The sequence below is a fragment of the Chanodichthys erythropterus genome, chromosome 3 (assembly GCF_024489055.1).
Source record: "Chanodichthys erythropterus isolate Z2021 chromosome 3, ASM2448905v1, whole genome shotgun sequence".
In the NCBI taxonomy this organism is placed as follows: Eukaryota; Metazoa; Chordata; class Actinopteri; order Cypriniformes; family Xenocyprididae; genus Chanodichthys; species Chanodichthys erythropterus.
The window spans coordinates 2,956,288-2,968,086 of NC_090223.1; the positions used below are offsets into that span (position 1 = coordinate 2,956,288).

General features: G+C 37.4%; 1 protein-coding gene across 1 annotated transcript; it reads left to right on the plus strand.

The window, feature by feature from the left end:
* The first annotated feature begins 2,528 nt into the window (after positions 1–2,528).
* On the plus strand, positions 2,529–3,702 carry LOC137016007 (uncharacterized). The gene is made up of 2 exons (XM_067380748.1): positions 2,529–3,165; positions 3,578–3,702. The coding sequence occupies exons 1-2, from the start codon at positions 2,529–2,531 to the stop codon at positions 3,622–3,624; spliced, it is 684 nt and encodes a 227-aa protein (XP_067236849.1). The 3' UTR covers positions 3,625–3,702.
* The last annotated feature ends 8,097 nt before the right edge of the window (positions 3,703–11,799 follow it).

An 11,799-nucleotide genomic window follows, 5' to 3' on the forward strand; every position in this document is an offset into this window, starting at 1 on the left:
AATTCCCACCCACGTGATATCATGTTTAACTGTAGCCTACGAAACATTATGAAAATATGACATACTGTGACGTTACTTTACATTGATAAAAATCATGTTTTTGAATAAATAAATCATTTAATTACAATTTAAATACAATTTAAATACGTTAAACAAATCAAATTTATGCAGTTTTGCCTTTTAAGTTAAATTTAAATAAATATTTTAGGATGATTACATATTTTAATGGAAGCAGATACTACTTATTTTTTTGTAGTGTCTAAGCGCGTCACTGACAAAACATTTAAAAAATAAAATAAAACGTGCATATCTTACCGTTTATTTCAAATTCTATTCTTCAAATATAATAGTATTTTTCACAATATTGGAAAGAGCACACCTGCATGCAGCAGAGATTGTACAGTATGTGTCCAGGACCGCATTAATGCAACATTTACACATCAGGCCCCAGCTAACTATGAGATGATGCCAATCAAGACATGTTTCAAACTCTAAACTTCAGCTTGCTCACTTCTGACTCTTAAAATCCCCAAAAGCTTGTTCTCCATCCTCATGCACATAATGACAATGTTCAAAACCTTTGCGCAATATAATGATTCCCTGGTTTTACCGTGTGCACAATATTTGTTCCCTCATTTTACTCAATCGTGGCGGCCCGTGATGGGTTTTAAAATAGAGAAGGCACACTAAATTCTAGTGGTTTGGGGATCCCCTGCTGATTTGGGCTTTTTGCTCATTTAGACAGAAAATTTAAAGAAAATTACATATACAGCAAGATAATACAAATATAATTTACCTATCACTTGAAGCAAACATCCATCCCTCCTTATATGTCTAAAGAGCCCGTTGGGCCGTTTAGTAAAGCTGACTGCATGCTGTAGCCTATATTGGAGTTTTTAATTTAGCTTAAATTTGTTGGCAATCAAATATTCAATATCACTACTGTTCATAATCATTGTAATACTTGGTACATTATCAGTGCAGTGGTAGCAGTTCAAAACTAATATCACGTTATTCCTTTCCTCCCCTGTCGAGCCGCCACTGCTGGTTTTAAATCACGCATGCGCACAATATAACGTGTTCCTTCCAGGGCAGGGATGGTTGTAACGCTTATTTAAAAAGTATTACAACTATCCCCTTTCATACAACTATGAATTTTCTTGATTTAAATGTTTTTACAGAATGACTACATGGAAAATAAAGACTGACAGAGGTGTCTCTAAAGCATGTGATGAAGTCACAAAGAAGGGCAAGTCAGTCAGATCAGTGGCCAAGGCACATGTAACGCTGAGGATTCTGTCACCTCAGATGAGGAAAACCTTTGTGTGGTTTGCATGGAGGATTTTAGAAACTCAAAGCCAAAGGATGTTTCTATGCAGTTTCTGGGCCCACCAAGCCTGCAATCCAGGGTTACCAGCATTCATCTGTCAGCACTGTGACTGGGTTGTTATTCTCGTCTCCAGCCGTGAACTCAACATGTGCAGAACAACCCCGTGATCCTGTTTTTCTTAAAGCAACACACACATTGCATTATGATTCCAAGAGCATGTAAGGCTGACAGTTATCTTTCCCTGAATGAGTGAGCATCAGTAGGGAATAGCCATGAGTCACACTAGAGTGACGCCAACTCCCCTCTCCCATTGATGACGTCATCGCCTCCAAATATGATTGACAGGGATCAGAACCAATGGCGCAGAGCTAAGAAAGTGAAAGTAAAAGCGAACAAGAAAAGGAACAAACAGTAACACAAAACGACATCAGCCGTTACAATAGATAGTACCTGCCATTTTTCCTGTTTATGTATTTCAGTTGTAAAAATCAGCATAATATATCAAATTTATTATGAAACAAAAGGGGAAAATCTATTGTGTACATATTTTAGACCTATTCAGTGTTTCCTCTGTGCTTCTAGGCTTGTTTATTGTGTTCATTAAACTGAACATCTCTTGTCACTGTCCAGCAATAGTCTGTATGATGCAATACCTGCTTCTGATTACATCATTCGTTGTTTTGGCTAAAAAGCAGGTACCAAACCCAGTCATAGATTTATTGATAGATCCAGTCACATTTGTATTTCAGTCATTTCTGTTTTAAATAGAGATCTCTTCCCTTTATTAGTCACATCCTCTTCCAATCCCAAGTTAAAGGTCGAATACTGACCAATATATCTTTGAAAACTACAGCCAACCATCAGTTTTGGTTCCCAGTGACCCAGAGTTAGTAAAGTTAGACTACATTTATTTCAGAAGCATCTTGGCTGTAGTATTATCAGACATGTTATGCCACTCTAATGGTGTAGTAATCTCAAATTAAACAGATTTTTTCCCATGAAGACACAAAGTAACTTTTTTGAAGGATTACAGGATAGTTCATTCCAGTGGAAATAAAGTTCACACACACCTCCTTTAAGACTCATTTACACACTTAGCAAAACAATATTAATGTTTGTTTGTGACACATAGGCATTTGTTCTCTCCTTACTCTTGACCTGCAATGACCTGATCTTATTTCATATTTTTATTTCAGAGATGTCAGAGATCAGCTCTAGCCCAGATGATCCAGTGATCCGGATTCTTCTGATAGGCAGAAAGGCTTCTGGGAAAAGCTCATCAGGAAACACTATATTGGGAGAAACAAGGTTTAAAGAGCATGAGTCTGAAGTGTGTGAGGAATTAACTCTGATTGGAGAGAAGCAGGTTCATGTGATTGACTGTCCAGATCTACTGGATCCAGATCTGAATAAAGAGAAGCTGGAGATGCTGAAAGAGCAGCTGGTCTCTGGATGTTCAGCAGGTCTCAGTTCAGTTCTGCTCACCGTTCCTCTAGAGGAACCTGTGGGAAATGAGGAAGAGATCCTGGATTTCATGAAGTGTTTATTAGGTCCTGAAGTTCAGAAGTACATCATGATTCTGTTCACACATGGAGATGAGCTGGAGGATCTGGAACAGACCACTGATGAACATCTAAAACAGAAAGATCGTGCTGATCTCCAGCGACTGTTAGCTGAATGTGGAGAAAGATTTTACTGTTTCAATATCAAGAGTAAATCAGATGGTCAGATACAAGGACTACTGCAGAAGATTGAAGGAATAATGATGAAGAACGGAGGGAAATTTATCATGAAACGAATGAAGAGGAGCAACAGCAAAATCAATATTGTCAATTGTAAGTTGTTTTTTGTTGTAAATGACTTTAATAATACAAACTTATGGCAGATACATTTACATTTAACCATTTAGCAGACGCTTTTATCCAAAGTGACTTACAAATGAGGAGAGCAATAGAAGAAATCAAACCAACAGTATGGCAACAAGTGCTGTGACCAGTCCCCGTTTGTCCAGCACAGTACAAGTAGCAAGTTTTTTTTTAATAGGTATATAGAATAGTAAGTGTTTGTGTTAATGAGTCAAGTGTTGTTGAAAAAGATGCGTCTTCAGTTTCTTGAAAATGGCTAAAGTGTCAGCAGCTCGGGTTGAGTTAGGCAGGTGATTCCAGCACAGTCCAGGTAAAGTCACAAGCATGTCACACTAATTTTCAATGAAGAATCATAGAGATTTATTTGATATTTCTAATGTAGTTTCAGAAGAGTCTCCAGCTGAAGATCCAGATTCATCAGGTTCCTGAGAGGAAAGATCAGATCAGGCTGGTTCTGCTGGGAAAACAGGATCTGGAATAAGAGGAAACACCATCATCGGAGGAAACGTGTTTGAATTCTCCATCAGCACAATCTCTGCAGAAATTACAGCTAAATGTCACAAACAAGTGCCTAATTAAACACTTCAGAATACTGGAATAAACTAAACTCATCTGAACTAAAGTGTCTGTTTGAAGAGAAAAACATAAACTGTATATCTCTGAGTATTGAGAATCACAAACTCTTTGATGACCCATCAAGACAAAAACCCAGCTATAAAGTAAAAGCTATTAAATAAATGCTGTTTCATACTATTAATGCATAATCTGATTTAAGACAGACTTTTTTCATCACCATGACAGTCTTTGTTTAGCTTAATGTTCTGTGGATCAAGTAAAATATTATTAATGTGTCAAACACCAGCTGTAAACCTGGAAATATTTCTTGCTTCTTAACAATTTCAAATGAAATGAAATAATAAAAAACAAAATAATAATAATACCACATGGAACAATGAAATAGTGTGTCACCTGTCATGGGTGATCTGTGTTTGATTTGGATTTGGGTGGGTTTATCACTTTTTCTTGTTTAGTTCTGTGACCTCATTTTCATTTTGTTTTCTTGGTTATTTTTACACCTGTTGCTCATTTCATTGATTATGTAAGGAATAATTGACGGCGGCCACGATGCAAAGCGTCCATGTATGCATTATTTTCTAATAACTGAATGTCCTGGAGTCAATTATTCCGCTTATATAGGGGACCTTTAAAATGTACACACACAGAACAAAAATCAGCGAGAAACTGGACCAGATCAGCACAATGATCAATACAAAACATCTGGATGTGAAAAGTCTTTGATTGACATTGTTCTGCTGATTTAAACCAATGAAATTCCAGAAATAATAGTCAGTTGATTCAGAGATCATACATTTAAGTGCAATATAATAAATATAACAACAAATAAAAAATAAATATAAACTAACAAATAAATACATACAATATCGCAGCAAATATTGACATTGTCCCTCTCAGACAGATTTATGGATTTATAAATTGTGTACATCATATTTAAGGAGTGCTGGAGTGTTTTATTCTTACATATACATCCAGCGGTTTGGAGGGTTCCCCTCAGTTAAAATCACATTCCTGAGAGGACGTCCTCCTTAGTTAAAATCACACAATATAACTGAAAGGGCACTTTACTATAATGATTAAATGGGCAGGGGCTCACTCATCTCAATTCATCGCCATCTCACAAAGCTCCATATAATCCATAAAGCTGACTGCACATTAATGAACATTAAAGCATAATCATAGATAAGCACTGGATCGCTTGCCAATTATGTTTTGCCAATATGCTATTATTAAGAAGAAAGCTGATCATAGACCAGAAGTTATGGGCAGCTTTTCCCACTAAAAGCAGTCAGAAGGAGCAGTATGCAGTGGTTTAGTGAGGAAATTCCATGCAAGTCTCAAATAAGTCCATGTTGACAGTCTAAGCCTTGCCCAGCATTACACACACTCCGCCAACAAGTGTTTCAGTGTTCATCTTGTTGGCCAAGGGTGAATGTGAAAGATCTCTGTGGTTTTTAATCACCTAAAAACCACACTGGACCCTTACAGTCATCTCTGTATGAGTTTACGTTCATCTGTGAGAGTCGGCTCAACACACATTTACTGCTTCCACCATCTGCGTAAAAAGAAATGTCAGAGGTGAGACGTCTATAATTCAGTTCACTGATTTTATCTGAAAACCTTACAGAAGATTCCCACAACTGCTGGGAGGAAAAAGATAAGGTTAAAACATAAGGCCAATTAAAAATATTATTACTTTTTTTATTATTTCCAGAATTTATTTATGCAGATTAACTAGAAATGTATATAAATCTAATATATTTTAAATCTATTAACATTTTAAATGTATTAATAAATTATATTTTATATATTTAGGTAGACTGAACAACAGACAGTAAGTCAACCCCCCCCCCCCCCCCCCCCCCCAACACAGGGTTAGTTAGTTGTAACACACATGGTTTAAATACTTCCACTCACACTAGCATGAAGAAACTTACAGTATATTACAGCTTATTTACTAGTTGATATATCGACAATATAAAGAGAAAAAATGGTCTCGTCTATTTGTCTGGTGTTCAGTGAGAGCTGTGAGTGGAGGGAGAGGAGTGTTGAGTTCGGCTCTGTGTTTTTATGAATGTGTTTCTTCATCTGTTTGGGTGTATTGTTTTGACCAGTGCTGTATAGCTGTGCTTTACAGTTCATTGTCAAACTACAAAATCATTTAAAATTGAATTTCTAAAAAAAAAAAAAAAATGCTATTATTTTATATGAAAAAAAAAAAAGATCAGATAACATTTTAAGCTGTCAAATGGTCATGTTACAATGTGCCTCACCTATGGGGCATGTTGTCACATTTCACTTCCCTTCTTTCGGGGTAAATAAAGAAAAAAGTATACACTGTATTAATGAAACAAAGCCACATATTTGTACCAGACACGTGTGAAATTAATGTGGAATAAAAGAAATTCCCTGAATCCTCAGTATTTACACAAACTGAGAAAGTCAAAAAGTGTTAGGTTGTGCCCCGCTCTCCTAGATCTCCTCATCTCGGGGCTGTTAGAGGCGGGGCCATGCTCGATGTTTCTCTAAACTATAGTCCGTCATCGACAGTTATTACAGAGTCAGAGCGATACGCGTCATAATCTGAAAACCACGCCCACCGGGGGGGAAACAATCTAACCGTCTCCATTGACTTTATATAGCGTGAGGCTGCCTCCTTGTCATTTCTGACTTATAACAAAAAAAAGAACAATGTCTAAAGCTGCTGTGTGACAAGATGTACAGAAAACAAGCTAAAAATTTGAATTGGGAAAATAACATTGATTACCCCTTGGTTAACTGCAAGTTGGTGAAACTAGTTCTTAAGACAGAGTCTTAATATAGTGACTAAGTTTATGCAACTGGCCCCTGTTCTCTCATTTCCTGTTCTCAGCTGAGCCAAGTGGAGCCTGTTGTGAACCGGCCGCGTGTTTTCATATTAGACTTGAGGAAGGAATGGTGTTTACCTGTCTATAACTGATCCAAAACCAACAGTGCATGTCCCAGTGTTTGTACAGGCGGTGCTGTTCACCGTACCTGGAGTGATTCCAGTGAATCAGCAGATCACAATCATCTGTCCTTTCTGAAGACAAACTGAAAGCGTTGATTCACTCTCTCTCTCGCACACATAGTTGTATTGTGTATATATTTAGATATAAGAGCAATGATTGCTCATTGAGACAGCGCCAGTGTTTCTCTGGCTTTTAGAGCTGAACCGATCTTTCTGTCCCATGAACCACCTCTCACGGCATGGTTCAAGAATGGACACAAGCCAGGAACACTTCAGAAAATTAACATAATAAAGCATATTCACATAATTTATATCCACACAGGAACTGTGTTGTGGAAAAGGGGTATGTGTGAATCTTCATCTGCTGTATCTGAATGTGTTTCTCTCAGGGATCCTGAATCTGCTGTCCAGAAGAAGCTCAAATCTGATGAATCTGATTCACTGAATCATTCTGAATCTGAACAGATCAACGGCTCATGTCCAGAGGATCATCCTGTCATCACACTGAACATCATTCATTAATGATTTCTGTGTGATATTTCACTTGCTGTAATTGTTACTTCCTCTGTCTAATATAATATGTAGCTGAAATAATGAGAAGGAAATCTGTTAAATTCTCCTTCATTTATATAGTGCTTTATTCAGCCCAGATAGTTTCAAAGCAGATTTACAGTGATAACAGGAAACTAATGGACAGAGACAGCAGCTTTACAGGAAAGTTATTGTCCAGTTTAAGCACGTTTTTGATTCACTTCTGTTGTTAAAATCATTCATTAACTTAGGAGCCATTTACATGACACTGTTACTTCTCTGTGTGGACCGATCTGTGTGAATGGGACTCATTTTTATAACTTTGTCAACTGTACAGAGGAGAAAATGTTTCTGTTTAAAGCACGTTGTCGTCGTGCAAACGTACCTTTAATGTATTCATCTATACAGCAGCTCTGAGTGATGTCATCGTCCAGCTCAGTTCAGTTCATATACAATCTGATCCATTAAGATAATTAAGATTGTACTGTTATGAAACTTTTTTTATCATTTACCGTCAAGAAGAAAAATGAACCAACTGACCACATTAGTTTTGTTGTTTTGAATTAAAGAGTTATAGTTCAACCCAAAAATGAGCATTTCATCATCATTTACTCACCCTCATGTTGATCCAAACCTGTGTGAGTTTCTCCTGCTGAACACAGAAGATATGTTGAAGAATGTCAGTAAGCAGACAGTTGATGTAACCATTGACTTACATAATAGGAAAAACAGTACTGTATAAGTCCATGTCTACTGTCAACTGTCTGCTTACCATGTTTGAACTTTATTCCTCGGCTAGTAGTTTTCGCCGTAGTAACAAAAATAGAAATGGGAATTGTGAATATTTCACTGGTCTCTAAAACGTTGAGACAAGATTTTATATGACTAGAAATATAGTCTTTTATTCCATTTCAGATACAAACCAATGCAGGTGATGTTGTAATGTACCCTATTATGGTTTTTAGAATATTTCCTTTTATCCAGTGTGTAATAGAGGATAATATAATGTTTATAGTCAAGTCAAGTCACCTTTATTTATATAGCGCTTTTTACAATGCAGATTGTGTCAAAGCAGCTTTACATTGATAACTGGTACATAATTTGGCTGCACAGCAGCTCTTAAAGAATAGTGTCAATGCAGGCAGATCAGAAGCACTGTTGAATAAATGTCAAGAATACTGTTGAATATCAAATGTCAAATGTCAAGTCAAATGTCAAGTGTCCCCAACTAAGCAAGCCAAAGGCGACAGCGGCAAGGAACCCAAACTCCAACAGGTGACATCAGGTGGCAAACAAGTGGCAAATAGGTGTTAAAATGGAGAAAAAAAAAACCTTGGGAGAAACCAGGCTTAGTCGTGGGGCCAGTTCTCCTCTGGCGAACAGTGCTTTGTTACGAGGTTGCTAATATAAGTCTGATAGGATCACAACAATCAAAGTATTTATTCCAGTTCCATCCAGTTGAGGATCGTATTCATCACGCCGGTATGGAGGAACTGTGGCACTGGCTGTCGTGTCGATGAGGCCTTCACAATGGATGATCCAGTTGACTCGATCTCTGCTGATACTTCAGGGCTGCATGTGGTCGTGTCAAGGCGCCGCACTTGGTCTCAGCTGGATACGGCCCGGATCCGGTTGACTACGGTAAACCTTGGGATAAACAGAAAGACTTATTTTAGTGTAGATGCCATTCTTCTTCTGATGTAACGAGTACATCTGGTGTTATAGGAAGTGTTCCCGGTTGATTTTGATATTCTAGGTATTATCAGCTGGCCTGAATTCTGAGATCACAATAAACGTGAAGGACTATAATGCATTAAGAGCTCAATTAGGTACTGGGGGGCTAAACCATTTAGAGCTTTGTAAGTAATTAGCAAGATTTTAAAATCTATACGATGTTTAACAGGAAGCCAATGCAGTGATGACAGAACTGGGCTAATATGGTCATACTTCCTAGTTCTAGTAAGGACTCTAGCTGCTGCATTTTGTACGAGCTGTAGTTTATTTATCAAGCAAGCAGAACAACCACCCAGTAGAGCGTTACAATAATCTAGCCTTGAGGTCATGAACGCATGAACTAACTGTTCTGCATTTTTCATTGAGAGCATATGTCATAGTTTAGATATATTTTTAAGATGGAAGAATGCGGTTTTACAGATGCTAGTAACATGGCCTTCAAATGAAAGATTGGTATCAAAGAGCACACCCAGGTTCCTAGCTGACGACGAAGACTTAACAGAGCAGCCATCAAGTGTTAGACAGTATTCAAGGTTATTACGTGAAGAAGTTTTTGGTCCAAAAATTAGAATCTCTGTTTTTTTCTGAATTTAGTAGTAGGAAATTACTGGTCATCCAGTTTTTTATGTCAGCTATACATTCTGTTAATTTAGCGAATTGGTGAGTTTCGTCAGGGCGTGAAGAAATATAGAGCTGAGTATCATCAGCGTAACAATGAAAACTAACACCATGCTTCCTAATGATATCTCCCAAGGGTAGCATGTACAGAGTTAACAGCAACGGTCCTAGTACTGAGCCTTGCGGTGTATGACACATGGTAAAACATTTATACAGTCGTCACTGCATATTTTATTTCTAGTCTCTCTATTTGCTTAAAACACCCTGTTGACTTTCCCCCACGCTTTTCCCCTTCTTCACTGTAGCCTTTTCTTCTATCTGCTTGAGGTTTTTCACTCTACCCTACTATAAGTATTTTGGCAGCCTACTTTCCACTCATAGCCCTGATGAAAAAATAAATAAAACAAATAAACAGCATATGCTGATTAGGGGAAAAGGATGATTCAACAGGGTTTACGAAGACTAATACTCCTACAGGAAGACTGGATCATACAGGACATTTATGGGTGAAATGATCTTGGAATTCCCCAAAAAGTAGTATAAAAAGACTGAGGAGAGAAGCACTTCTTAGATGCTGCCTGCATTAAGAGTGAAGGACACCTGATGTCGAGGGACACTTCTCAGCATCTCCAGTATTGCTGATTAGAGTTTGACAATAGAGCTTTTAGTTTAGCTGAGTTTTATTTTATTTTGCATTAACTGCTTTGTATTGTAACCAATAAAATAGCCTAAGTTTTATATTGTAACTATTGCCTTCCGTGAGAACTGATCCTCAAAAAAGAACCACAAGGGAGTCTTCTACATCATTCCTGAAGAACTTCAACCTGCGGACGGGTGAGTACTTTATGGATTAGGCTAGATTTTACTAACCTTACCCTACCTGAATAATAAAAAGTAGGATGTAACGATGCACCCGGAACCTGTTGAAAATCGATTAAAATGTGTGAAGATTCAAGTCGGTTGAGATGCTAAAATAATTGCAATACATTTAGGGGTGGGTATGTACAGCAGAGGGGAACTGACTGTGTTCAGAAAAGTTTAGATGGTATTTTCTTTTCTTCTTACTTCTGTACAATGCATTTAAAGTAGTGTTTATTAAGCACACAGCACTGCTTTTTTTTTTTTTTTTTTTTTACAGCGGTAACCAAGGAAGCGATGTATTGCCGCTGCTGTCAGACAGTGAATTTGCGTTCTCATGCAGCCAGTCTGCTTTATGTAGCATAATTTCACAAAGCTGAAGTCAAAACATTCTGTTTTTGCTTCAAATGTTAATATACAATCTAATTTAAATTAAAAACAGCTGTATGTCTTTGTTGGGATTAAAATGCAGTGGTTGCCTCTAATTTTAAATGGATACATTTATTTATTTGTTTGTTTGATTTAGGATTTGTTTTGTTATGAAGATATTTCAATTTCACAAAGAAATATGCAGCATTTTGTCTGAAAAATACATTTTCTCATTTATAGTTTGACTTAAATCTCATTTTGCAAAAAAAAAAAAAAAAATCATGAGAAAATTTGCATCATGAAACCAGTATTGTGAATTGTATCACATAGTGAGTTGAGTGAATTGTTACATCCCCAATAAAAAGAGTTAAAGGTCCCGTTTTTCGTGGTTTTTTGAAGCTTTGATTGTGTTTATAGTGTGCAATATAACATGTGTTTCGCGTGTAAAAAAACACAGTATTTTTCACATAATTTACTTATCTGTATACCGCTGTTTCCACTGTCATAAAAACGGGCTGATGACTTCCTTGTTCTATGAAGTCCCTCCTTCAGAAATACGTAACGAGTTCTGATTGTGCCAGCGGTTCCTGTGTTGTGATTCGAAAGCAGCATAGCGCACCGTGCCCGGAAAGGTCACGCCTCTTACCATAACGTGGAGATGCACGCGCTCAGTGTTATTGTAAACATGTCTTTAATTTTACCCTATCAATTTGAGCCGGAATCAGACCCGGTGATTGGACTGCGGGATGAAAATAACAGCGTTTCGACGACATGGCGACAAACACACTCTACAAACGCAACTCTTGTGTATTCCTGTGGGCGGAGGTTAGTCAAAAAACTGTTTTAGTGACGTCATTAAAGAAGGAAGTAGAGGGATTTGTTTATTTGTTTATTATTTAGATCCCCATTAGCTACTCCATTAAGCAGTA

Excerpts from the sequence above, each read along its gene's own strand:
- LOC137016007 (XM_067380748.1), top strand. The coding sequence starts at position 2,529 with ATGTCAGAGATCAGCTCTAGCCCAGATGATCCAGTGATCCGGATTCTT. Across the intron at positions 3,166-3,577 it reads CAAAATCAATATTGTCAATT|TTTCAGAAGAGTCTCCAGCT; the intron begins GTAAGTTGTTTT and ends TTTCTAATGTAG.